Genomic DNA, 27,987 nt, shown 5'->3' on the forward strand with positions numbered 1-27,987 from the left:
TGGGATCAGCGGGTGAATAATCCCCGAGCCCCCCCGGCAGCTATTCCCCCACAGCCCCGCCCCGCATCCAGGAAAGATTTCACACCGGCCTTATAGAACAAGGATGTCATGTTTAGTTTTGTCTAGAATTAATTGCAATGATGTACAGAGCACTTACATTAAACAATGAAAGCATAAAATTGAGAAAACAATTCAGAAAGGCACACGATACAATCAGGTTTTGTAACACAAATAACAGTGTCCATAGTACTCGGTCTCACGCTCACTTTATTACAAACGACGTAAAAAATCAGCACTGCAGCAGGTGGCATTTCAAGCACCAAGCTAATTTCGTATTCCAATATACTGCAGCCCAGCCTGGGAGCAGCAGTCACTTCTCAAGATCCCCAAGCTATGGCTGAAGCACACATAATGTGTTGGTTTCAAATTTGTTGTGCTTTTGTGAAGTCAAAGGGACACAGCATCCATGTCGTGTATGGGTATCACTGAACTTTGGTTCAACACTTTTTACATACAGAATGTATGCTCAGTGACTACATTCAAACTACTGAGACCATTGTTAAAGCTCTTCTAATTATGTAAGGTCAGCCAGGAACAGAGAAAAAAACTCGGGAGGGAGGGAAGAAGAAGCCTAGTTTTAGTTATTTTGAATGAATGGCTGAAAAAAGCTTCGTTGGGGGAAAAAAAAGGAAATAAGCAAACACAAAGAAAGCTGAAAGCAGGATCTGCAGAAAAACCAAAACACAACAGAAGCTCCAGTGACTGGAAAGCCCAAAGGCTCAGCAGTCAGGAGTGACCTCAGCCTGCAAATTGTTTTCCACTGCCTGTGCTCTGCAGGAAAGGCAATGGGAAGCACCATCCACTGTGCAACTGAGGCAGTGGTTCAATGTCTATGTCCAAGGCTGAAAATGTGTCCCAGCACCACATAGCTCCAAACTGCTTGTCTACATCACAACTTACTGGCCATTTCTGTTAACTTTAGTGATGCCATGAGCTAATGACAATACAGAAAACTGCAAACAAGCTGCTAGCGACACAAATACCAACTCAGTAAATGTTTAGCTACAGGTGCTCAAGCTTTTGCTAACTGGCAAATCATTGTTTTTACAAAATCTCAATCCTGAGAGGCTACATGCAGAAAATAGCTTTGTGTAAAGTTCTCTTTATTACAGGCAACATTAGTCCATACAGTAATACACAATACTGACATACAAGTGTAATCTTTCAAAATCATCATTTAAACAGCAAAGACCAAGAAACAGAATTTTAACTACTTCATTTTCAAAAATTAATACTTTTTTCCTCCCAAGATCCTTTTTCAGTAAATTATATTGAAACATACAAATAGAGAAAAAATACCCATTCAACATATATTGTAGTTAAATGGTTATTTTGTTTAAAATCTTTAATAAGAAAATCCTTTTTAGCAACCTACATATAGATAAGTAGCAAACTTTGTTTTAAACAAATCCTCTCCATTAAAAGATCTGAAGAATTTTCATCCATCATTTTCTTAGCCCACTAACACTCTCTTTTGCAATACCTTGATGCCTTAAAGTTTTTCAACTGAAGGTCTGAGACTAGGGGGCTTTCTAGATATTATAACCACTCTTCCCCCCTTCTAGTTCCTAACTTTCTGTCCAACAGAAGGTGAGTAAGCACATAATACTTCAGATTTTTTTAATCACCACTCTGTTTCATGAGAGCATAGACAGGTCTGCTCAATCCCCCTAAATCTACCATACTTTGCTGTTCAGGAGGAACAATGTATGCCAATAAAAGCAGAAAACCTGCAGCTTTTCTGTCACATGCTTTTGATTATTGTCAAATTTTCTGGTTTATGCTTCCAGCTGATAACATGTATGTGTCATCTCAGTATTAGTTTAAATCTTTAAACAAAAAACTATATTTTCCAAAGTCATTATCACTGGGAGCAATCAAGTGGTCTTTTCTTGCTTTGCTGAGTTTCATTCTTAAAACCTGTCTTCGTTCTTCCCACTCACGGAGTTCAGCATTTCCATGGGCAAATTTACAGTTGTTTCCTTCAGTGCAAGTACCAGCCATATATCTGTTAAGACAGATTTTAAACAGTGTTTTCATACAATTACCATCATCACTACTGTGTCTATATTTTCTTCAGGTCATGTTTTTCAAATACACTACATAGTAAGGACAAAAAAAAATTGGAAGAGTTATTTACTTTAAAATGTAAGATGATAATAGCTCTGTTCAGCATTTGGTTGTATTTTTCTTTCCCAGCTGTCAAATATTTACAGAAGACAAAAGATGGCTCTTTCTTTCTATTCTTCACGTTTCTACTTAGACTGAGACACTTAATGCTTGAAACCTTCAAGTTCATCATGTTAATGAACACCTTATCATTTAACTCACTAAGCTAAGGAACTACTATTGTTAAAAAAAACCCAACTAATTGATTGCCCTTGTTAACTAAATTTGAGGTTAGAATACTCAGTACAACTTAACATGCCAGTTTGTATTACTTTATGCTGCACATCCAAGGTCTGTTATGTTCAAAACAAGTACATTTAGAATGCTACTTAAAAATTTAGTAAAGGGACATGTACATTTCCATGCAAAGACTGCAAATGAAAAATAAGTTGCTTTTTCTTCTATCCCATTTCTCAAGATCTCCAAGACACTCAAAATCTTTAACTGGAAATGGAGTAACAAAGGTATCTGTACCAGCAAACTGAACCTTAAACTCCAGAATGCTGATTCCAAAGTTTTTAGCTTTCCAAAAAGATTCCAACAGTGGAAGGAATTTTCAACAGATTTACAAAAGAAATCTATTGAAGTCAGGTAAAACAGGCTGCACTTAAGAATTAAAGGGAGCAGCAAAACATACAATCAGTGCTGGGGAAAACCAACAGATCTTGGAAGTTCTCTTCCACATGTTCATAAATAATTTCTAGTAACAAATACATAATTTTAACAAATTTAGTTTGATGCTAACAACATTTCTACTTTCCAGTATCACTGTCCAGCTAAGTACTGTTCTTGGGCTCTAATTAATATGCTGATGCTTAAGTAAACTTGTAATAATACCAACAATATCTATTCACACAGCTGCAATGAACTTGCAACCCTTCATTAATATCACACAGGCAATTAATTTGGTTCCAAAATTAGGCACCTTTCCACTCCCTGAGTTCTAACATGTTAAAATACTGTTAATTACTTAATTTCTTGTTGAAAGATGTAGGGAAATCAAGAAATACTAGAAACTTTTTCAAAACTAGTAACTGCCTTAATTATTTAAACTATGAACTGTCATTTTTCAGCATTTTTGCCATCTTAAAAAAGACATACCTATCACAAATGGTAAAATATCCTGTTGGAAAGCGATACTGCCAGCAGTTCTGATCATCCTCAGTGTGGAAAACCTTCTCCTTATGCTTTTCAGAAGAAATGTGACCCTGCCATTGCTTCTCACTATTACAGTTCTTCCCACACATCCAACAATGAAAATCCACCTGTTTTACAAGGAATTTGAAAACAAAACATTGAGAAATGCAATGCTGTAAGCACAGAACTTCTCCTAATACATTCTGAATGTTTTGTTTACCTAAACAGACACAGTTATTTAAACAATCACATAAAGTTTATGATCTCCACTGGCTTTACAAGAACTGATATACAGTGTCAGTTACATTTAGTGCAGGTATCTGTGGTCTAAGGAAGCACCAAGAAAATAAGGAAAACAACCTAAATTACTGACTGTGGAAAAAAAAAAGCCCAACAAACCCCCACATGCTTGGATTTAGGATTATACCTATGATTACTTACTGTAACTTCAGCATAGTCAGTTGGCATGTGAATTTGCTTCCCATTTTCTTTGTTTGCCTGAGCAGCTGTATCATCTCCTTTTTCTGGTTTTTGAGTTTTTAGCCATATGTCATACAACTGCTCCAAGTCTTGAACTAATGAGAGCAGAAGCTAAAATAAGTAATTAGCAATTAAGGCAAGAGTTTGAGAACACTAAATAATCGACTGAGTTTGTGAGCATAATTCAGTTCCCACCTATGGTAAGAAGAAAAAGGAAAGGAAACAAATGTAGACAGTTACACAGTTTAGAGATTAAGAGCCAAGGGGAACAGGTATCTCTGGCTACTTACCAAGAACCTTCTGTGCCTATTGAGGGGACAGCAAGAGGTTACAGGTTTCTGAATGGGCACCCAAAGTACAGATAACAGCTGTGCTGCTGCATATCAATACCTGAATTTCAAAGAACTAATCTCATGTGTGCTACAGTTTTTGGTAAATTTAGTTTGCTTTCTTGCAGACCACTATCTGATCATTTATGTAATTTATTCCTTCTTATTTTCAGCACATTCTCCCTAGTAACTCTATGGGGATAGTAAAGTCAACAGCAGAAAGTGAATGGCAAGTCCCAGTAAATACACTGGGGAGGAATGTTCTGCAAATAGTTTTCCCCCTGTGTAATTACATGAATCCATGTGTGTGCACGTGGCAATACAAATACCAACTAATATTGCTGCAAGGATCAATATAATATTCCTAAGACACCTAAAAAACCAATACAAACTACTTTATTGTTAAAAAACCCATCAAGCAACAAATACACAATACAGCTATTTTTATTTAATACTGTTTTTGAATGCCTGGTCTGGGTTTGTTTAAATTTAGAGAAAAGGGCACCTGCAAGGTTTACTACAGAAGATAATGAAAGCAGATTAAAAAGTAATTGAAGTACAAGAATGAAAAGCAGAACAGTTACATTTACAACATGTTAGATTTACTCTTCTACTTACTGCTGTTCTCCTTCATATAGGTCCACATCTCTCTCTCCTCAGGACTGTGAGCAAATGAGCAGTTTCCATCATACTGACATTTCTTGCCGGAAGCAATATGATTGCACAACTGGAACATTAATTTTAAAAAAATCCTTAGGAATATAAAGCAGAATGGATGCTAGTAGAATTTTAAATTTTTTTTAAGTCTTGGATAGAGTTTCCCCTCCCAGTCAAACATTTATATAATGTGAAAAATAAAAGTGTTTATCTTACAAAAAACCTCATTTATTATAGTTAGAAAAAGAGAACTGCTGGAAGCAAGTACTATGAGTATTTTTTGCCACACTACCAGACCACAGATATGTATAAATTATTTCAGAAATATTTACTTCCACTGACAAGTAAGGGCTTCAGTAGTAACATGAGATCAGTGCTTTTCTAAGGCTGAACGTTGTAGAAACACTATGAACATTTTCCTACCAACTCCCATGGGAATTTCTGCAGAACCGATGAAACCAGCCCAATTACTAATATTTTCCAGTTACTGTTATCTCTTTTCTTAACCAAAATGTTAGTTTTAGGTTAACATACATCAAACTGCAGAGGCACTTGCTTCTTTGCAGGGAGAGGACGAATGGTCATCCACTTCTTACGTTCATTAGACATTACCAGCACCACACGGCGATCTTTGCTCCATCTGGAAACCACAAGCATTCAATGAAAGAAAGCACTACTAAAAAAAACTACAATTTCTGCACAGAAGCAGAACCAGAAAAGCTCAGAAAGGTTATTTTTAAAGCTTTAGCCATATATTTAAGATTTAATGAAGTCCTGCTGAAACTTGACCAAAACTGTTAATACCAAAAAAACCCTCCAAAACCGAAACACAAACACTTTGGTAGCCACCGAAGTGTTTCTCAGTACCAATTATTAGCATACTACAAAGAGATGACTCTGTCATACTTCAGTATGTTTGGTTTTTTTCAATTCCTTGTATGACTCTTTCCTAAGAAGCAACAGTTTCCCAGAGGTTTTAAATGGCTGACAGAACAGTAGAATTTCCACTGTTTGGTCTTACTTACGGGTGTCTTGCCTTTGCACTACAGTATTTTTTGTTTCTGTCTGGCTCACTAACTTGACCATTTCTCCAGCACTGCCCACAAACAAACTTCATCTTCAAATTAAGCGATCCATACTTCATTTGGTTCCCAAGAATCTTAAGCCAAAAAAATAACAACAACAATAAAAGGTATTTTGTATCTGCAAAGAAATCCATACATAATTATGAATTACTCCCTATGGCAGAAGTTTCAACACATGTTGGGAGGCAGATATTACACTGCATGCCTTGTAATAACTCAGCTTGTCATTTCAAACTAGGCATTTCTTAACAAATGCATTTTTTTATTGAACTTATTTCTTATTTAGGTATATGTACCCTGAAGTTGTGATAGGTAATATGTACAAACGAAACACACAAAAGTGCTACATATTGAAAAGATAATTGCCCTAGAGCAGCTAATTTTGAACTTATATTTACATTTTATGTTTCACCTGGGACAGAAAAAGCAAAGCAAAAAAGGAGTTGCACAGCAGCAAAGCAGGCATTTTAGTCTAAGTGAGCAAGCTGAATAAAGCTTACAATGAAAGAGATTATTTGGAGATCATTACAAAAGCAATTTCTAAAATAAGCTACATTATACACACATAAAAAAAGTATTATCACCAGAGTCAGCACAGAATTTGTTGAATGGAAAAATGAAAATACCTGTGATCCATGTGCACTAGCTTCCATGTTCTGCCAGTATTTCTTTGATTCTTGAACTATAGTATCATGTGAAATACCTGTAAAGAAAGGGGAACAGTCTTTGGGTACTTAGGATTGTTGCAGCCTTACAGACATGCTCAAACTGGAATGCTACTGAAGCCCCAAAGCTTTTATCTGTTTTTCTTTTCGTATATTGTGTAAGTATTCACACACTTGTGATAAACATGATATACATTTACATCATGGATATCCTGTTACGTCCATACACACACAAATACACGCTCTTAAGAACATCATGAGGGCATCCAAAACAGAAATATTGTCTGTATCATCCCAATGGAAAGCATACAAGCTTTTTAAATTACAGATTGTTCCCATAAGTTAAGGTGCATCTTTTGAGTATTTAAACATAATGTACTAGAGCTCAAATGTCAGTCTAATTATAAAAGCTACACTGTCTTATGTACCATGGAAAACCTCTCCAAAATGCAAGCTGAGAGGCACTAGGTTGCTCCTGCTTGCCTCCTGCACTGATCCCAGTTGCTAATTTCAGAGGGAGTTGAAAAAAGTTGCAATACAATGAAGAGTGAAGTGAGCATTTTAATAAACATACCTGATTCTTTTTGCATTATCCAGACTTTAAGCTCTACCAGACTGTGAGCATAAAAGCATTTATCCTCTCGTAAGCAGCCATAATGCACCTCGTGTCTGCACAGATCAAGCTGACAGCGAACTTGGAAAGGGCGGATTTTGGAATACTTCACCATAGTCTCTCGCAAAATGTGGACAAGGCACCTGTTTTGAAAACAGTCAAGTTTACATATTCTTTAAAATAACCATCCTTCATCACAGCTTGTTCAAATATCCTTCAATCACTTTTTACTTGAAATCAGAAAGTCAGGAAAGTTCTCAGAAGGAGGTCACATGTAAGCATCGTTTCTAGGCTGAGTAAACACATCAAACAGTACTCCTGAGAATCCAGAATCCCTCTTCTGCAAAGCCTTACTGAATTCAATCCAACCGGATCCCTGGTTTCCAAGAGGGAAAGCAGATCATGTCCACTTTCAAGTATATATCCTGATCTAATTACTAACCCATGTACTTCTTCTTTTATAGAGCACCATTTAAGGAAGAGGTGATGCATAACAGTAACAGCCTAGCACTTGTAGCAGCAGTGCTTCCTCAATACAAGGAAATGGAATACAAACAAAGCAATTATTCCAATGCTGCCACTTGCTTTTAAATCATACAAAGACAAAAGTCTCTTAATTCTCCAAAACTTATACTATTACAACAATAAAAACTTTGTTAACTTTCCAAGAATAATTAAAGACACTATTCACACTGTTTTTTTATCAACTGAATTTATAGGCAGTATGGTCTATTTCATACACTGTAATTAAGGTAAACCTGAGTTAAAACTACAGCAAAATAAGCAAAACGGATCAAAGAAAGAGCAAACTTATGAATTCCTGTTTTAATTTAACATTACACATCTATTTACATCAATACAGCTCACCAGGTAGATAAGCTATTAACAACCTGACACCAAACCCTGTAAGATTCAAAGATGAGGGTAGACATCACTAATTTTGAATGACTGATAAAGAAATAGCTCACTTTAATTTAGTTACATTTGTCAACCCTTGTTCTTTAAGTCTGTCTTGCCTACACTGCCAAAGTGTAACAGTCAGCAGGGAAGAGAAGTTAACCAACAGGTAAGAAATGTAAGTCAGTATTAAGAAGTGCCTTTGCTTTTAAATTTCAACTTATAGAGATGGTATTTCAAACATACTTGTTATCTTCAAAGTCATGCATAGCAGGGTGAGAACAAGAAGATGAGTTATCCTTGTTCCTTTTGCTTATTATTCTGGGCTTGTGATCAAAACATTTCTGGAATATAAAAGCAAGTAATTAGACAGTATGTATTTTAGACAATTAAAAATATACCTTACCTTAAAGATTTTAACAGATATTTCATCTAGTCTCTAATCTAAAGGCAGCCAGATTATTACTGAAAATCCATTTCAAAAATTACAAAATAGTTAACCATGAACCAAAGCATTTCTTTCCACATAGTTTTATTATCTATTACCATTTTTATTGTGTTACGAGAAATTAAGCAGCACCTCACAAAGAAACATAAATAATCCATGGTATTCTTGAAGAAGTTGTGACACAGTCAAGTTGATCTTTCCAGGTCCTCCAAAAAGAGCTTCTCGACTGAAGGCTCCTTTGCGCTCCAGCGTCCACACGTCGATCTCCTCTTGGCAATAGGCAAACGTGCAATGGCCTGGGTACCTGCATTCCTCCTCAGCAGCAACATCTCAAAGGACAGCATTGAACAGGACATTGCTTTTACACAACTTTCATTGGAAATTCACCTTAAAATTTCCACTGTATCTGTTGTATATACTTTTAATAAAGAAGTTATATAGATCTGTTGTAAATGGGTCACTTAAATCTAACAGAAGCAAAACCTTATGCTGAATGACTTGCTGAAAATGTAAAACTCCTCAAAACAGCTAATGAACACCTCCATCAACTATCCTGCACTAATAAGGCAACGATGCTGAGAACCCAGAATACCCTCTGCTCCAGTAAAGCTGCTCATTAATCCATGAGTCATCTTGCTTACATCATAAGTAGAGGTTCATACTGCAAAAGTGAAAAAAAAATGCTTCTTTGTTGCTAACAGTTAATCATCCAATACTCAAAAGCAAATTTATTCTTCATGAAGAACGGTACAGAAGTACACTCACTGCCTATTCTCTAAATAATCATATTAATGGTCAAAATATGGCTTTCCTTACAGCCTTTGAAATTATAAATAACCCAGAACTTCCTTCTCCACCTCCCATAAGCATAAATGAAAATTCCTTCTGTACTTCACTATGGAAAAGCTAAACTGTATTACTTTGAGTGTAGGCATCACCATTTACTCTCTGTAACACATACCTTTACATATATGATATGGTCCCACATACTGTGTCTTTGTTGGTCTTGGACGTATTTTTTTCCATGATTTATCTTCAGAGTTTTTTATTCTGCCAATTAAAATATCCTTCTTACATTTATGTTCTAAATTGGGATGGTAAGCGTAATCCAATAATTTAGGACCTGAAACAATCACAGAAAATTGCTTGTATTTGCATAAATTGCATCAAACAATAACATGTCCATACACATACTGGCACAGAAGCCCAAAAGAAAAGTACACAAACAAACTCTATAGAATTCCTACTTGCACCAGCAGCTCTGAAGAACCAAAAGTCATTAACCACCATGTTGAGCAGCAGAGAAAAAAAACCCCAAATACTTACAAAAGGCAGTCTCAGCAAGAAAAACCCACAAGTTATTTTATATTTGGGGAGGGATGCTGTGTTACAACCTTAAAGTTACTGTGGGTCAGCAAATTGCTGCATTTTTTCAAATTCCAAAGTATCCATGCCAATAACACTAGTTTAAAACTTAAATTGCTTATCCATATTAAGTCAATGCAGATGAATTCCAGTAATCAGTAAATGGCTCTCTTCAACATTTATTTTATCAGGAGAGGTACTATGTTCAGAGACAAAACACACTCGGTAAGAAGTTCACATGTGCCAAAAAGATAAATGCCAATCCCAAAACTTTGTGATTTTGGAAACAAAAATATGCCTAGCTTCAAACTCGGTCTTTAGGATAGTACTAAAGGAAGAGCATCTGAAGATGAGCAATGCTCAGTGAATTTTGCTATTTGCAAGACTGAAAAACAAGACCATGACCCAGTTTTCTCTGGACAAGAAGATGATAGAACAGTGTAATTTTCAAAAGGCAGTAAAAGCAGGAGACACTTAAAAAGCTTTGATAGAGATGGAAAGAAACAGAGGAAGTAGATGCATTGACACAAAAAGTGAAGCTAGGATCATGCTAAGTACTTTCACCAATATTTTACAGCTCCAGCTTTAGCAGAAACTTCACTTTGTGGATTTTTCTAGTAAAAATAATTTTGAACTAGTATAGAAGTTCTTAAGGGTACAATAGTCATCCCCTAAAGGTCTTGATACAATTCTTTATTAGTATATCAATATCAATGATACCTGTAACTTTAAACACAATGCTTATTTTTAAGATTAGTTTTAATAGAAGCTATTGCCTTTAGAATATGGCTCTGTTTAACAGCAACAGCTCAGGTCTAAAAGATTAGTTATATTAATGACCAATACTGGTTAAGCTCCTTTAAGTCAATATAGTGGAGTTAATTATTACTAAGGTTTGAAAGCCTCATGATTATGATTTAGAATTAGTTTGAAAGAACAATAAAACAGATGGGATGTGAAGGTTACCAGTTACTTTGAATTGCAGTTCAATTCCCCATGGCCAATCAGAGAGAGTACTGCAAGTTTTATTTAGTCTTGAGCAAAGGTGTCATTCTTCACAGTACCCTGGGGTTTGGGAGGAAAGTGGATACAGAATGTGAACGACCTTACACACAGAGAAAGCGTGTGGTGATTCATGGTGGGTTTAGAAATCAAGAATCTATTAGGACAAGAAATAAAGACAAGAGGAAAGAAGATAAAATAGTGGTTGAAATACTTCACCAATGATAAGATCATGCTACATCTGCAAAGAACAAGTCAGGATTAACATGGTTTAGAAGCCAACAGTGTTAAATTCTGAAGATTTTACATGTATGCTTTTCAATTAAAAAAAAAAAAAAATCAAGTCCAATAGCTCCTTACCTTTTTTGACAAAACATAACTGGCAGGCCTGTCTTAGCTCATGTGTGCCTTCCAGTGGGTTCCTTCCTGCCAGTGCTGGAGACACAGGTATACTAGCAGTTGTACTGCTAAAAACATTGGAGAAGTCATTTCTAGTTTGGCCTGCAATTCCCATGTAATTTTCAGAACCAAACAAACTACTAGGACCATTTATCTGTTGAAAGAAAGCATATTTTAGTTGATACATAGAATTTATTTATCTACAGTTAAAATTTAACCTACTGAAATTTTTCTTCAAAGCCATAATAGGAACTTCAAAGACACGTCTGAGAAGGGACACAGAGATTTTACAAAGGCCACAGACACAGCACAAACTAAGCATAAAACAAGAGCCAACCAGGTACAGGCAGAACAACAGCCTTTGTCAGGCTGATTATTACTCCCTCCTGGCTCCTAAGGATGCAATCCTTCATGCAATCCATCCTTCCCCATGCAATCAATGCCAGCAGCATGACTGAAAATGCACAGCACAACTGCAATACAGAGAGCAGACAGATCCCCAGACACAAGGTGGCATCTGCTCTGTTCCTATACTAGGACAGTTCTTCAGGATGCCTAGTGTTTGGTACTCCAATCATAAGTGATTTTAGATTGGTTATTTTATAATTCAACAGTATTTTACACCAAGTTCCTCAGAATGGGAAAATGCTTGTGACAGTAGTCAAAATTTGCATACATAAAACAACCTCTGTACATTTTTTCTTGTGTTACTGTTCCTGTGAGTTCCCATACAAGTGTTCTCCAAGCCAGAACCCACTTTTAATAGGAGAAGTGCTATTTTTTTAAAAAATAGATACTTCAGCTGTAAAAATTCAGATTTGTGTAAAGCCTCCAAGGTGTTAACATATGAACTGATGTGAACAAAAACATTAAAAATACGTACAAACAATGGGGAATTACTGCTGCTAAGTGTTGGTGTTCCATCTCTAGAAGCTGAACTTGCAATGTCTAAAGGAATAAAAAGATATTGTAATTATAAGAGTTCCTCAGAACATCCCATGCAAAAAATAATTTACCATTCCTGAGAAGTATCAGAGGTTTGGGTTTTTTGACAAACACTGAAGGTTTTTTGTTTGCTACAATAATTTTTTTTTAAATTATGTAAATGTCCCTTGTAAACATCTGGGCTGAAAAGTTATTAGGCAATCATCTTCAAAATATACACCTGGTTACCACCAGCAGTAGCTTCACGGGCAGATACTAAAACAATATGAAGATACTTGTGCAGTACAAAAAGGGTAGCAAGATAAGCAATATGTGACAATGAAAAATGAGGAGAAGAAAGAGGTTAAGAGGATACTTCAATTTTTGATTTTATTTTGTAAATTTGGCTTTGTTCTGAAGACAGCATGGTCCTGTAACACGGGTAATTAAAGACAAAACTCTATTTTATCTTTTGCAGTTCGTTATTTGTATCTTGTTATTTCACATACCTGATTTCACTACATAATTATAGTCTGTGTAGTTTGAATCCAAGCATGTAATACTGGTATCTTTTCAGAGTACACAGTTACACTACCCTTTTAGAATTCTTTATTGCCAAATCATGACAAACGGCTTAAGGTGTAAGAGCAAGTTTATTTAAAATAAAAAGTTTGAGGGAATACTGTTTCTTCATTAAACTGATTCACCTGAAACAAATAAATTTACATAATAGATACAGAAAAACTACACAGAGGGAGCTTGGAGCATGCTTATGCAGACCTCAAGGAAACACAAAAGCTTTATTTATCAATTCTTGTACACAACCAACACTCAAAAACTATTAGCACAGATCAAATGTTATGTGTTAAATATTACTGAATAGTTGTGAAAACTTAATTTGTCAAAAAGAAAAGCCACTTGGCTCATGCACAACTCTCATCATCATAAAAGGTTAAATATTAAGACTCATTTCTTACCTCTTTTTGGGTCGCTGATTGAAAAGGTGCTTAATGGTGAACAAAAGTTTTCCAGTGAAGAAGCCAAAGGCTGTGAAAAGATTTCTGAAAGAGAAGCTGAAGGAACAAATCCTGCAGTAACTGGCAGTGTCCCCAACAAAGAGGCAGAGAAAGGTACACTAGGAGCTACACTTCCTGCAGGAATAGGTCCTCTGGCTCCTGTAGTTTGCTGGAAAAAAAAATTTAAAAAGAATGTTCAGACCAGGAAAGAAAGTCCTCAAGAACATAATCTGCCATAGTATTTCTTTTAGTCAAGTTTCTGTGAAGTTTTTATAAATCCACTGAAAAACATCACTAAAAGGTACACTACAGTCCTGCACAGAGCTGCAGTAACCAAACCCTAAACAATGCCCTGGGTGCAAGGCTTTATCCACTCATCAAGTACCTTAAAGGTTCAGTTACCAGACACTTACTAAGTTTGTAACAGATTTGGATTTTTTTATCAATCGGATCACAGCTGAATTTCCAAATTACGTTAAAAACACAGACAACAGGGAAGAGTAGGAAGAGCCAGCTATCAACAGTATTTGTTTCTAAATAAAGAGAACGTAATTCAAACTGCAGTACAGCAAAGAGGTACGAGTTGGCTTTGAGGTAAATCCTCAGATCCAATCAAATGATAACATGTTCTGCAAAGGCCAGGTCACATTCTTTCCTCCCATAAAAATAACATATCCTTCTGTACACTTTTGGTAAGGACATACCAAGTGAGGGAGCTTCCCCTCCCTTCTTCCTGCCATTCCAAGAAGCTCCCTCCGTGTCTGGATGTTGAGTGAGCAGGTCTGCACAGAGTCTGCCCAATGGGAAACTCCATGTTCCCCCAGTTATCTGCCTGCAATTCACTCAGGTCAGCTGTACAGCTCACTCAATTCTACACTCCACAAGACTGCAGTCTCTCCTGGAAGGCTGCATTTCCTCCTGGCTTTCACTATGGCAAATGTCCTAGGATCTCTTAAAAATAATTATTTTATCCATTTCCCAAATACTTTCTAAAACATGAAGTGCATAAAATAGAAAATTAGAATGCCAAGGATTCTTGATTTAAAGATTTACAACTGTAAATTAGAGTTGAATGAGGAATTAAAATCACAACTAACTGAAGAACTGAATGTGCCAAAGCCTCATTTAATACTAATATTTAGAATATTATTTTTAGATATTAATATATATTAATATAATTAATTAATTAATATAATATTAATTAAAATACTAACATTAATAATTTAATACTAATGCAAATTACTGGCAGGTCCAGAGCAGGGAGTCAGTAACCTTGGTAATAAGTTCAGACATCTCTGCTCATCAATCAGAGCTCTCATTTTGACTAACAACTGAGGAGCTCTGGAGGCTTCACAGTCTAGTCTAGGTCTGGCATAATGGTTTAAGTAGGAACAACACTTCATATAACTAGATTTCTCTAATATCTCTTCTAAAAATACAAGAAGTCAGACTCATGATGGATCATTTCTATTCAGCCAGGTGGTGGATCTAGACAAAGCTCTGCTTGCAGAGATACCAGGGAGCACCCTTGAAGGCCACAGCCCAAATACTGCTCTGCTGCAAAGCTTTGGTGAGCATTCCGACACAACTTCAAGTTCTAAGAGGGTTTATTTGCACAAAAAAACCCCCGAAAAACCACATTAGCCCAGACTTCAAATGTCCAATTCACTTTTCACAGTACTTCCTGTAAGTAGCATTGGTAGTAGCATAGCAGTATTTCTGAAGTAGTAGTAGTCCTGCTATCTTTACAGCCACATTTACAAGAATCTGCACCTGAAAAAAAAACCAACCTGACTATGCACAAAGACAGCTCAACGTAACTAGGAAAGGTAACACACTTCACCACTAGCCCACTCAATAAAAATAGGGAGATCCCGCTCATAAGGAGAGTCTTTTGAGAATGAAAACAGACAAAAAAGTCTTACCATTACACTTTCATCTGGATCAGGCACAGAATCAAGTAACTCATCAAGTTCTTCTCCAATAATTATATCTCCATCTCCACAATCTAAACATGCTTCTGGCATAGAGAAAGAAACATTCCCTCCATTTGCCAACACTGCAGAAGGCAAAGGAACCTTTTCCATCTGAAGAGGCATAACAGTAGGTAAAGGTGGTACAGGTACTGGTGACACTTTAGACACTTCAGAAACAAAGTTTGATGAAGAAGCAGCAGAAACCATCTCTTGTTTCTGGTCAGATAAATCTGAAATAGATAAGATGGGAATGATTGGAACCTCTGTTCAAAGATGTGAGAAGTTCTTGTCTAACTTTTACCCTGACAATTTGGTAGTAAAGAAATGTGAGGAATGTTTAAGCAAAACCACATTAAATGTTTTCAGCTTCCAAATGATGTGCACCTTTATCTCGATGTTTAATTATTACTCAAACTAAAACAGACAGAAAAAGTTACTGACCTGATACTTTACTAAATCTTTGGCAGAGTCTCCCCTCCCTATTTTTTCAAGTTAAAAAGGACAGTGTGGAGACGATCACTACAGGACCAGTTACAATCATATCAGGTTAAGGAGAGCAGAAGGAAAATTTGCTCAGACATTTAAATATGCAGTTTTAGAGATAAACAGATCAGACTTTTACCTCAGTACTTTCAAATGGCCAGATGAATTTTCTTCTGAATTTTCCTAACACAATGAGGTATGTATGGCATGCCTAGCTCTCTAGCATTAGTAATGTAACACAACAAAACTCACCTAACTCAATATCTTCTACAGAAGAATTCTGTAAATGAGAAAAAAAATACCTCAGCACTTTCCACAAGAGCCATTAAAAATTTTCAAATACGTATTTACAGACAAAGAATGTAAGCCCTCTCAAATTCAGGTTTTAAAAAATCTCAAATTTATGAAGTCTCATGTAATTTAAAGGTCAAATAATTTTTTAGATAAAGCTTCCACTTGCAGACTGAAATCCACTCATAGTATCACTAAAAATTTGCAACCAACCAACAAAAGTGAGAGTGATACTTCAGGGAATGAAAGCATCTGAATGGTATCTTAAATGAGCTATTCCTACATTTCCTCATTCATTCACAGCTAAATTGTCTATATTCATGTGAAAGAAGTCTGTAAGATACAGATGAACTCCTCTTCACTACTGCTATTCAGACACATTACAAAGAGCAAGATAAATCCAAATTCAGCTGCTAATGAGGATCAAATTTGGACAAATGCATGTAAGTAAAAGGGATTTTATCCCAGCACCCTTCATTTTGATAACTGTCAACTAAATAAAATAAACCCATTAACTTTGCTCTTGCCTTAGGACATGAAAAATAAATATGTGCATTGCACTGGATTTTATCTTTTAGCTAACATTTATTCTATAAAGATAGCTTCAATGATAATTGTATGCCCTAGTCTGCCAGAAGTATACAGCAAAACTGAACATAAAGATCAAAAGAGCCCTAAAGTCCCAAATAACAGACTCTAATATAAAATGTCAATTGCACCAATGTCCCTTTATCATCATGAAATTATGAAACAATTATTCACTGTAGTTTACAGTCAGCTTGCACTTGGAACATGTAAAACCTTACCTGAGCTGATACATCACTAGAAACTGAACTTGAGGGTGGCTACAAAGAAAAGATACTTCCATTAAATACAAATTTGATATCAAGAGAGGGAAATCTTAATATAAAATGTTAAAATAAAATCTTACCTTTGCTCTTACATATGCTTTCCTTATTTTTAACCCTAGTTTTTGAGCTAGTTCTTGGGTAAGCTTAATCACACTTTCATCCTAAAAGACATAAATAAAATGTCATGGTTTACATATACTGTCATCAAGCAAAGACATCTGTTTATATCTCAGTCTGTATTCTGCAAGATTCCTCTATGCAGGATGTCTCAAAATGCAGCTTTATTCTTTCACAAACACAGGACTGAAACCTAAACCTGAAAAATACAGCTACCCTCAAGTAAAAACTATGTCGACAGAAAATGGACAGTATCCCCCTTTTCCTTTTATCTGGATTTAAAATAATGTAAAGATTTTCCAAAACCAGAGAAATTCAGAGAAGTGTTTTGTTGGGGGGGGGTTTTTTGTGGGTGGGTGTTTTTTGTTTGTTTATTTGAGGAGGGCATTTGTTCCTTCAAGGGATGGGGGTTTATTTTGTTGTTTTGCTTTTACACAAACTGAGGGCCATATTCCTGATTACCATATGAGCTGCTACATGACACTGATGAATATTTAATGAGCACTCTGTATTTTGGGAGGCATTACATCATACAACTACAAAAGCTAAGTTAAAAAGTCATATTTCCCTCTGTCCTACAGTTATAACTACCCATTTAAATTATTTTAAGATTTAGTATTCAGATCATGTCCTACAGCTAGAAGAAGCTATTTATAAAACTTATATAAAGGCATATTAACCTTAAGCAAAAACATTCAGATCTGGAGGTGCAAAGTGAGGATCCAAAGTCAAAAGTTACACATCCAAATAACTGGTTTATGTCTTCAGAAACACAACTGAAACCTTCTCCTTATCAAGAGACAAACCTTTGCCCAACACTTTGTCTAGTGTCTCACTGTAGTTTTGATGCAGAAAGGTGAGGAAGCAGCAAGTCAGTGTTCTACCCTGTGATCAGTCTATTTTGAGCAAAGCACGTTAAGATTCCATCAGCATGTAAGTTCAAATCAGGAATGCATTTCTGAAGTGAAATCTCTTAATCATCCTCACTCACAACATTTTGGTTTGCATTATGAAGGGTCCCAGACAACCAAATTGGTTTTGGATATAATTAAAGCCCTGCATGAATGCACTTGATGCACTCCCGCTCTTAAAAAACCCAAACAAATAAAAAACCACAACCCAACCACAGAAACAGTCACGGAAAGCAGATCCCCAGGAGCAGCATTTCAGTCTACAGATCATCTCCTACACCACACACTGCCTGCTAACACAGACAGAGCCCAAGATTAGGGGTGCACAGCAAGTGATTCACATGCACTAGTAAGAACGTTACTAAACACTTGGAAAGCTGAAATACAGTTATCAAAAGAATTGTACATTATAATTATGGTGGGTTTCTCTTCATGTCAGAGAATTTTAAGCAATTAATTAAGTGGTTCTAGTGCTTATTGCAAACATTCATGGCACTTGACCCCACCTGCATTTCTGCAGAAAGTTAACACAACAAACTGGGCCTGGGGACTAATCTCTGCCCTCAAGTCTGCACTTCTACAAGAAAAAATAATGCTTAGAGGAATAAAAATAATTTATTGCATTAAAAAAACTCCAAACCAGAAGAAACAACCTTGGTCTTGAAATAAGTACAGGTTTTAAACTTTCAATAATAATCACCAATATACAATTTACCCACCTGTGGCACAGCAAGAGAACATTTTGCTACAGCATCATAAGCCTTTTTATACCTTCCCAGTTCATTCAAAGCTTTTGCTTTGCGATAGAGAGCTCTGAAATTGTTTTCGTTCAATCTTAATGCTATCTCACAGTCTTCTAGAACTTTTTCATGCAATCCCTAGGAGGAGAAAAAAGAAAAAAAAGACTAATCAGAACTATTATCATGGAAATAGTGAATTCGAACTGTATTAGACAGGTATTGAAACATTATCAAACATTCACCAAGGCCACTGTACAGTGCATTTGTAAGGTTTGCTAAGTCACCAAATTAGGCAACTAAAAAGAAGCGGGGCCATCATTATGTAAAATCCAGTAACAGTTACAAAGAAAATTTAGCTTTTTCACAAGAGCCATCTTGTTTCATAGAGAAAGCAGCCAAGTCAGTGCAGTCAGCAATGGAAATGGATAAAAATACTGTTCATCAAATTCCAAGCCTAGTATGACTCTTTTATGTTAATTCTAGTATTAGTAACTAAAAACACCTCAATTACACTTGTAAAAAGCTCTTAAAGAACGTGCCAAAGTGATGACTTGAAACATGTCAGTCCTCAAACTACCATTAAGAGCTTTTCACTCACTAGACTTTGAGTCTTCATACCCTGTTTGCATCCTGTCCTGGAGAAATCCTAGTTTAAACAGAAGCTTACCATATTTGAAAAACACGCGATCCTGTTCACGTGCAGCTTTTCTAAAACATCATCAGAAACATGGATTTCTTCAGAATTAGCATAATCAGCTATGTTTATAGCTTCTGTATAGTGACTCAGTGACCCTCTCCAATCACCTTCTCGATATACATCATTTCCTTCATGAAAAAGATTTCTAACAAGATCTCGTATAAATAACTGGAACAAAGAAAAGAAAAACTCATCAACAGCAGTTTCTTGTTTATCGTCCCTACTTCCAAAGAAAATTTTAAGTAGAAAATTTATACTTGTAACTTCATGGAATCAGAGTGAAATGCAAAACTTTTGTCTGCATTAGTGTTTTTCTTCTGACATTTTTCCAATACAATCTCAAAGATGCATATATATGTTCCACATATTCTTTCAGCAAGCAGCAGCCATAGCAACTGGGAAAGCAGGAGAACATAAAATCTGCTTTGCAGAAAGGGTTTTTTCATCAAAATGTGAATGACTGTATTTTTATCTAATATGTTCTAAAATCCAATGAAGCCACCTATCACTGGAAAAAGAACTAAAAAGACAAGTCTGAAAATACAAGCCAAAATTATGCAAAAATCATAACACATACAGAAACAAAGTATGTTCTGAAGGTTTCTGTGACTGAAGACCTTTTATCTTTCTTTTGCTGTGCTACTCTGAACTTTATTCAGAATACCACATTGTTTTATTCAATTAATGCCCAACACCAGTAGAGAAAGGCTTCATCTGAATTGCTGTATGAGTAACTTCAGGACACCCAAATACCTGAATAATGTTAGTAGTTGCACAGTTCCAATACTGAGACTTTTAAAATTACCAGTCATACTATATCATTACCTAAATGATGACTCAAACCAACAGTAAATATAAGAATATAGGTCCATATTAAAAACACTTCTAGAAATTAGGAAGTCATTTCATTACCTCATATTGTTCTTGTGTCCCTGGATAGGGCAAAGTAGATCTAGAAAAAAATCACAAACTTCACTTATTATACATATCGCTTAAAAGACAATCACTCTGAGGAATGAATGATGGTTCTTAGTAATAGCAGCCTTGTTTCTGCAACAGGCAAATCTCTGAATTTTGCTCATAGCCTGCCCTGAACAAGGAAGAGTGTCGTAGATGAGTTTTGATTAAAAAACTGTGCCTTCTCATTACTAATGGCTCATTTTCTTTTAAAGTTACATAGTCAGTCTGAGCTCTGCTGTTCAAAATGTATTAAGGTTTTGAATGCTTTCAGTTTTAGACATCACTGTTGTTTGTTTAAAAGCAATTTCCTTCCTCTCCTCCCCTGTACAGAACCATATTATAGATGAGGGGAACTGCAATATTCTTGTAAGTACTATAAAATGACAAATTATCTGTCAAAAACCACATCACTTTTAATTAAGTCATACCAATGACAGAACAGGAATTTTAAGAGCTCTTTTATATGACATGCAACAGAGATTTCCTCTAGCACAGAAAAGAGGTCTTTACTGCTACATTTTCAGGAAGAAAAGCAGGAATCCTTTCCTTTTGCATACAGGTTAACTGAGATTCTGTTTTTAAATGGTCAGGGTTTTAGGGAGGGAAGCTTTTGTTGTTGGTATTTCTGTTGGTTGGTTGATTTTTTGTTTTGTTTTTGTTTTCAAAGAATGCCTTATATGAACAGTGAACTAATACAAAATTTCAAAATTATTTTAAGATAGCCAGGATCTTCAAAAGAATTTGGCATTGACCCAAATGAAAATTAACTATCCAGACGATTTCTCAATAGCTTAAATTTTAGCTCCAGAGAGTTAAAACCTTTAGGTAGTGGTGAACAAACCCATCCCTTTCAGTAGCAACCTAGTCTTAGGTGTAGCTATTCATGAGGTGGATTTTCAGGCTGGCAACATTTCCTACCCACAAAAAAAAAGATTACATTCTAATTTTTCTCAAAGGCAGGAAAGGAATAACCTCTCATCTTCAATTTGCTCTGTTTAGGAACAAAGCCTTTTCTTTAAAGCTGCTCTCTGTTTAACATGTTAGTGCTAGCAAATATTCTGAGGAGAAACACAAAAGGCCTTTCCCAGACCTATCCATCTCATAGAAATAGATATACACATATGAATGAACATACAAGAATAAAAACCACAAAATCATACTCTATAAACTGGAGTCCTTTCTTAATGTCCTGTTGTCTAGTGCTTCTCTCTTCTGACACATTGGACATGTTATCCTGAACATCCACTTTTCGGATATGCCACTCCTCAAAAAGGAAGAGAGATAAATGGCTGTTATAATACGTTTCAGTGTACATTTGGACCAGAAGGATCCACTCTCACATCAACACTATGTCCACTGTACAAAGATGATTCTGCACCAAGCTTCAGAGACCACTGCAGAAACCCCTGACACAAGTGAAGCACCCACAGCGACAGAGGGAGAAGCCCCAGGTCACAACCAGCACCCCCTCTGTCAGCGCCCAGTTACACAACATTTCTGCAGAGAACCTTTCTTCCAATTTCTAATTTATCTTTAGTTTCCACTCACTTCCTCCAGATGATGGAGAGTCCTGTTAGTGTAACTGCACCAAGCTAGAAGTCCAGCTTCTCAGGTATTACTGCTAAACTGAAGTTCTACACTGGCTCCTTTTAATAGCTTTACACTTCTTTTATTTGCTTGTTAAAGTAGAAATAAACTCAAGATCCTGATATATTTATTAATAAAACCCCAGCTGATGAGATAGCTACCATGAAGTCTAGTTCTAGAGCATCTCATCATTCCCCAAGCACTAGGGTGAAATTAGAAGCAAGCACTACTGCTTTATTAATATCTAGCAGTCAGCCAAGGTGAAAACCTTGGACACTTCACCAGTAGCAAAAACTCCCTTCACTTGAAAAACTGAATCACTGCAATGTAATTTCACATCATCAGCTTGACATCTCAATTTAATTTGTCCCAATCAGTGATTTTTTTTTTAGTTTGTGTCTTTTAATTTACTGGATTTACAAATGCTCAAGTTAAACAAGCTAAAATGAACTGCATAATCTTCAGTATAAGGCTATTTGAAGTATGCTGTCACTGTACATGGTTATGCCCAATTTTGATGTAAGAATACAACTTATTTTTCCAAAAAAAGGACCAATAGGACAAATTTTATTCTGAAAATACTCAAGTTCAGAAAAAGGCTTTTAGCTAGAGGAAATGTACCTGTTTTGTGAAGAAAATTACTTCTTGTAGGAATTTGTAGTTAAAAAAATAAATTGAACTACACGCAGTACATTTCTGTTCGTCCTGAAACTAAGTTTTAAAAAGCCAGTATTTTGTGCCAGCTTGCCATTTCACATCAATGGCAGAAGAATGAAAACAAAGCAAAATGAAAAACAAACTAAACCCCAGCAAACTCCATAAAATCCCAACTGAGGACGGAAACAGGCTGCAGAAGATATCCTACTTTCTCTGAATGATTTGGAATAAGGAAACAAAATGAAGAATTTACAGCTCTAATAATGTTTACAAACCTTTTCAAAGCCCCTTAAACAAATGTCTGAAGTCTAGACTATATCAAGTCATTACAAGTTAGTCCTACTGTAACACATTCCTAAAACGAGCATGAAAAACGAGTAATTTTCTTAAGGTCACCAAACAAATTATTGGAAGCACTCCAAGGTCCCCATTTCACCTCACTTCCCACTGTGACCTCTAGTCAGAGCAAGCTTTATAAAAAGCATGAAAATAAAACTCAGTCTCTAGATAAATATCATGGACAGCTGTGATAGTCCACTAACATGAATTTCTCAGGTATTGTTTGCTTGGGTACATAAATAGCCCTCAGTAATCTACTTTCCAGAGAGGAACTGTTTTTCATGTCATTTTACGCATCACCTTTTCTCCCATAAGTTAATAATACATATTGTACTTCTGGTATCTATATTAATAGACTTTTACTACATGATAAAGGTTTCAATAAATAACTGCATATCTATGAAGAAACCAAAATACAAATGGCTAAAGGACATTTTATCGGGCATCTGAATAGTTTTTATTTACTCACTCATGGATTAGCTTTTAGAGTTCAAAAAAGTCTTGTAAGAATAAGAAATTCTCACACTAACCAAAGAAAGCCAGAATATTAGCACATGCTTTCCCTCAGAAGTAAGCTTTGAAAAACACATTTCAGTCCTGTGAATTAACAGCTGACAATGTAATACCTTGCCACACAAGAGTCTGGCATATACCACAATCTGGGCAAATATTAATATCAGCTTTACTAATTTTAAGAAATCCCAGTATTCCACCCCAGCTTGCAAGGAGATGAAGGAAGTCCAACACAGTAACACCTGCATTTATTTATCACCTCTAACATTAAAGAATGATATATTGAACTTGAGGATGTGCAGATCCAGTTTCTCCACAACAATAAAGTTAATGAAAATGTTACAAACTGGCATCACATATACAAGAACAGCTAGCAAGTGATGAACATATGTGAGTGCTGAAATTTATTATTCAAAGCAGCTTTCTATTTTTTTCCTATTCATTTGCATCCACAAGATATTCAGGCAAAAATTATCTTTTCTTAGAATACTCTGACAATCAAATTGCCCCAATATTTGATGATTTTGCAGAGTATTTAAAATTGTTTCAGATAGCACCTTTAACAGTATCTCTTCCACCCAAATTTTCCTTATATCCTCTGGAGCAACCAGAAGCATGTTAGACTCAGTCATACACAAGGCAAATAACAATCATGTCTTGCCTTTTAATGTCATCCATCCAAGAGGAAACCCCCACCTACTTAGCAACAATTCTTCTCCATTTGCAGGGACAGCATTTAAAGAAGAATGAACTAATGCACATACATACATTTAAACAGTATAATGTTGCTTTGTTGCTTGAAAAATTACATGAAAAGCAAAGCCTGTACTGTTGCTTAACTCTTGGTGCAATTCACTGACAGAAACAACCTAAAGGAAAGAAGAAATAGTATGGGAGCTGAAAAATCCCCCAAGCAATGCAGACTAATGTATCACTAATTAACATCACAGGCAAAACTAAGTGACACATTAAATGCAGTATTGCTACAACTGCTCCTATGATACCAATACAAACTCAATTTACTAAATGTAGTAAAGAAAAAAAAAAAAAGGCTGCCTAAACCCAAACATTTTAAAGAACAATTTATCCTGTTTTATCTACATCACAGGCTTTAACTCATCCTGTTTCCCAGAAGCAGAAGCCAAGTGACAGAAAGTACCCTGCCAGGAGCCAGTGACACCTTCTCTGACAGATGCTGGTCCACTTACACAAACAAGAGACATGAAGGACAACAGGTTTGTGCCAGTGCAGGCAGACAGGAATACCTCCACTTCTCTCTTCTACAAAGCCACTTATGCCTCTTTCTGGTTATTTGCCTTCCTCCCAGCACATGGCAAGTCAGTTTTCTTCTTTTCTGTATTTTGGCACTTCTAAGGCATTCAAGATACATTTTAAAGGACATTCCCAATGCCCAGTATATGCCACGTGCCATATTCAGGCGCAAGGGCTTTGAATACAATCACTAGACTATCTCTGCAAAGCAAATCTTTGCAACCCAAGTGAATAAATTCATACAGAATGTAGAAAGTGAGTTTTTCTGTAGAAGGAATAAAAGCCTTGGCAATTGTAAAAAGGAAGGTCACACTGTGTAAAAATTTAAGAGTCGAGACTTTCCATTTCTAAACTGCAGGACCAGAGAGCAACTATCTACAGTTTGCCATGCACACAAGTTCCCCCAGCTGAAAACTCAGTCCCAAAGGACAGGGAACTGGGAAGGACTGATCCTTTCTCCTCTTGCACAGAGTTTTGCACATTGCTTATTTAGAGATGAATGGAGAATGCTGTGAAAAAGCATAACATCATCTGGGCACCAGAAATACTCCCCTGGGAATTAATGACCTTCAGCTGACCAAATAATTCTGTTATTGTTTCTTGTAGATATTTATGGCTCTGGCTATTATAAATACTTCAAGTAAGTATTCTCTGCACCTTTAGGCCTAAATGCTGAAAACTGGAAGTCAGTGATCCTTGCTGCACTTCCCTCTCCACAGAACTAAAACTTACAAAGCAAGGACAGTGTATAGATGTGTTCTTTTAAATTACAGGAGCATATCCTCTTGCCATGTATCACCGAGTTCACTATTAACACAATTACTAGCTTACAGGAATCTCAAATTAGATCTCTGTATAGTACAAAGCACATTGAAAATTTTATCATTATTGTAGTTGACAGATCTCTACCAGCCTCAGTGATTCAGCTGAATTACCGAGTAAAATCAGCCAGGTGAAGAGACCCCTTCTGTATTTTAGCATCAGCCTTCTCCCCCTCAATTCTGTCAGAAATTAATCCATCATCTGCACCATCCTACCTCAAAACTTTGGTCAGAAGCTGTGAAACCAGAAGCCTGTGTATAAAACAACATTACAAACAGTTCACCAGTATTTCCATATAGGAACACTGTACTCCAGGGGAGAGAAGTAACACCCTAGAGTAAAGGGAATACTGCAGAGAGAAGAGCAAGATTGAAACAGAACAGCAGGAGTGAAGATATGACTAAGAAGACAGGCAGTATAAATCCCTTTCACCTACAGAAGCAAAAGTCTATATCTCTGCTGCTACCTCCTGCACCACTAACAGCAGAAACAAGCATAATACATTCAGGCACTTGGATCCAAAAGCTATATACGTGTAATTCCCACCCCAGGGGCACAGGAAAGCAGAACTCTGCCTCGACAGAGCCATGTGAGAAAGTGGCACACATGCAGCTACACCCAAACTGCTTCTTCAAGAGATGCCACCAACACAAACATCTCCACCAACCCCAGCTCCAACCCAGCCAAGGACACAACTGGACACAGAGCACATGTCATCATAGAATAAGCCTTGTCAGAAAGCAGACTTGTCAAAGACGTTTTATTGCCCACCCCAACCACCTGACAGATTAAAAGCATAATTACAGATAATAAACTACAGTGCAAGCCAAAGCATGCCTTACAGAGATCGTAAACTCAGCAGACTTGGACTGGCACCAAAATAATGCAAAACAGAAATCTTAACACAAAATCTGTATAGAACAAATATGTTCCTCAGACAGCAAAAGCACAAAACATTTTATGTTCATGCATCATTGAGCTGTTATATGAGACATTTCAAACACGTAAGATACTGGGGGAGAAACAGGAAAAACATTACGCAACACACATTTCGATAGTTCCAAGTTAACTCCTCTGCTTAATCTAACACTTCTGGCCACAATCACAGAATTCTGTTATGTCAGCTCAAAAAAATATCTAACACAGACATAACTCAGTTCTACTTTTTATTTCTGAGAAGTGACCTTGACTGTAGTCAAAATGAAATATCTGAATAAAAGTAAACAGAATATATAGCAGTAATTTAAGACCTATTCATTTCCCACTCTTTACTTACCTTCGGTATTCAGTTGCATCTCCTCCCACTTGTTCCCTACCCACAAAAGAGTAAGATACTGTTCAAGATTTATTTTCTATTTTCACGGCTTTGCTACTTTTTTTTTTAAATCCATGTGAAAAACATGAGAAAACAAAGACGCTTTGTGAAGTCACTTCATTTCCCCAGGAAATTAAGTGGGGCTGGAAGACTTCGGTTTATGGTTCTCTCAGATATTTAAGTAAAGAACAGATCCAAAAACCTAACTGAAGGAGGAGCATTTTACCAATAATCCAGATTTATCAACAGGATTTAAAGCAGATAAACTTTGATACCCGATTTTGATGACTTCAATAGACAATATTTGAGTTTCTTTGATGGTTTTGGTTCTGGGGTTGGTTTGGGGTTTCTCTCCCACTTCCTGTAAGACAGTTCTGACTTTCGGTAACAAAACACTTCCAGGGCTGACGCCCGGAGCTGCCCAAGCACACCGAAGGCACGGCGCACGGGCACCTTCCCCGGGCCGGAGGAACGACAGAAGTCATCGCGCACTTGTTAGGGCGGAAAGCCCCAAAAACTCGTCCCGGGGGGACGCGGGCAGAGGGCGGGCAGAGGACGGGCACCGGCCCGGGCACTGTCAGCGCTCTCCCCGGTTGGTTCCAGTCACGGCGCAACAGGAGAGCTCCTAACCCGCCGGCTGCGCTGCCCCCAGCGCGCCGCGCCCGCCCGCCGCCTTTGTTCGCGCCGAGCGGCTCCGGCAGCCGGGGACAGCCCTCGGGGGGGCCCGGCCCGGCCGCGGCTCCGGCGGCACCGACAGTGGCCGCGGCCGGGAGCGGTCACACGACCCCCCGCGGGAAGGGCGCGGTGGCCCCGGGGCTCCACCTCAGCGGGGAGCGGCGGCCCCGCGGCGCGGGAACGGACGGGCGGGACCGGCTCCCCGCGCCCGGAGCGGGGCGGAACGGCAACGGGGCCGGCCGCGTCAGGGCACTCCTTCCTCAGGCGGAGGGTGCGGCGGGGGCACTGGGATGCGGTGTGTCTGTCCCTCCCCCCGCCCGTACCTGCTGTGAGGCCGCGGGAGCGCAGCGGGAGGCGGGGCCGGCGGGACAGGCGCGACAGCGGCGACGGCGATAACGACACCGAGAGCGGCGGCAGCGCCTCCTCCGCGCCGCCCGCGCAGCGCCGCCGCCCCCGCGCGCCCCCTGCTGCCGGGAGGCCGCGGGCACAGCCCGGGGGCGGCCTGAGCCGAGCTTGAGCAGTGCGGGCTTCCCAT

At 37.5% G+C, this 27,987-nt stretch overlaps 1 protein-coding gene across 4 annotated transcripts; it reads right to left on the reverse strand.

Moving 5' to 3' along the window:
- Positions 1 to 90: 90 nt before the first annotated feature.
- Positions 91 to 27,987, reverse strand: ZC3H7A (zinc finger CCCH-type containing 7A). 4 transcript variants are annotated; one of them, XM_069029420.1, is made up of 23 exons: positions 27,776 to 27,904; positions 21,433 to 21,536; positions 20,225 to 20,264; positions 19,283 to 19,480; positions 18,595 to 18,753; positions 16,928 to 17,008; positions 16,803 to 16,841; positions 15,958 to 15,985; positions 15,172 to 15,452; positions 13,208 to 13,415; positions 12,190 to 12,254; positions 11,268 to 11,460; positions 9,502 to 9,663; positions 8,673 to 8,869; positions 8,339 to 8,436; positions 7,157 to 7,338; positions 6,544 to 6,620; positions 5,858 to 5,991; positions 5,367 to 5,472; positions 4,794 to 4,902; positions 3,808 to 3,941; positions 3,331 to 3,494; positions 91 to 2,068 (listed from the first exon to the last, which is right to left on the reverse strand). In XM_069029420.1, exons 2-23 carry the CDS (start codon positions 21,498 to 21,500, stop codon positions 1,879 to 1,881), a joined length of 2,913 nt encoding a protein of 970 aa, XP_068885521.1. In that variant the 5' UTR covers positions 21,501 to 21,536; positions 27,776 to 27,904; the 3' UTR covers positions 91 to 1,878. The 4 variants fall into 4 exon arrangements, with proteins under 4 accessions (XP_068885521.1, XP_068885519.1, XP_068885518.1 ...); XM_069029418.1 differs by lacking the exon at positions 27,776 to 27,904 and adding an exon at positions 27,053 to 27,540; XM_069029417.1 differs by lacking the exon at positions 27,776 to 27,904 and adding an exon at positions 26,739 to 27,540.

Source organism: Aphelocoma coerulescens, chromosome 14, assembly GCF_041296385.1.
Source record: "Aphelocoma coerulescens isolate FSJ_1873_10779 chromosome 14, UR_Acoe_1.0, whole genome shotgun sequence".
In the NCBI taxonomy this organism is placed as follows: domain Eukaryota; kingdom Metazoa; phylum Chordata; class Aves; order Passeriformes; family Corvidae; genus Aphelocoma; species Aphelocoma coerulescens.

Coding starts and splice junctions, on each gene's coding strand:
- ZC3H7A (XM_069029416.1), bottom strand. CDS start 27,987: ATGGGAAGCCCGCACTGCTCAAGCTCGGCTCAGGCCGCCCCCGGGCTG. Junction 20,265..27,775: donor CTCCCGCGGCCTCACAGCAG/GTACGGGCGGGG, acceptor ATTTTTTTCTAG/ATCTACTTTGCCCTATCCAG. Junction 8,437..8,672: donor TATTTATGTTTCTTTGTGAG/GTGCTGCTTAAT, acceptor TTTATATTCCAG/AAATGTTTTGATCACAAGCC.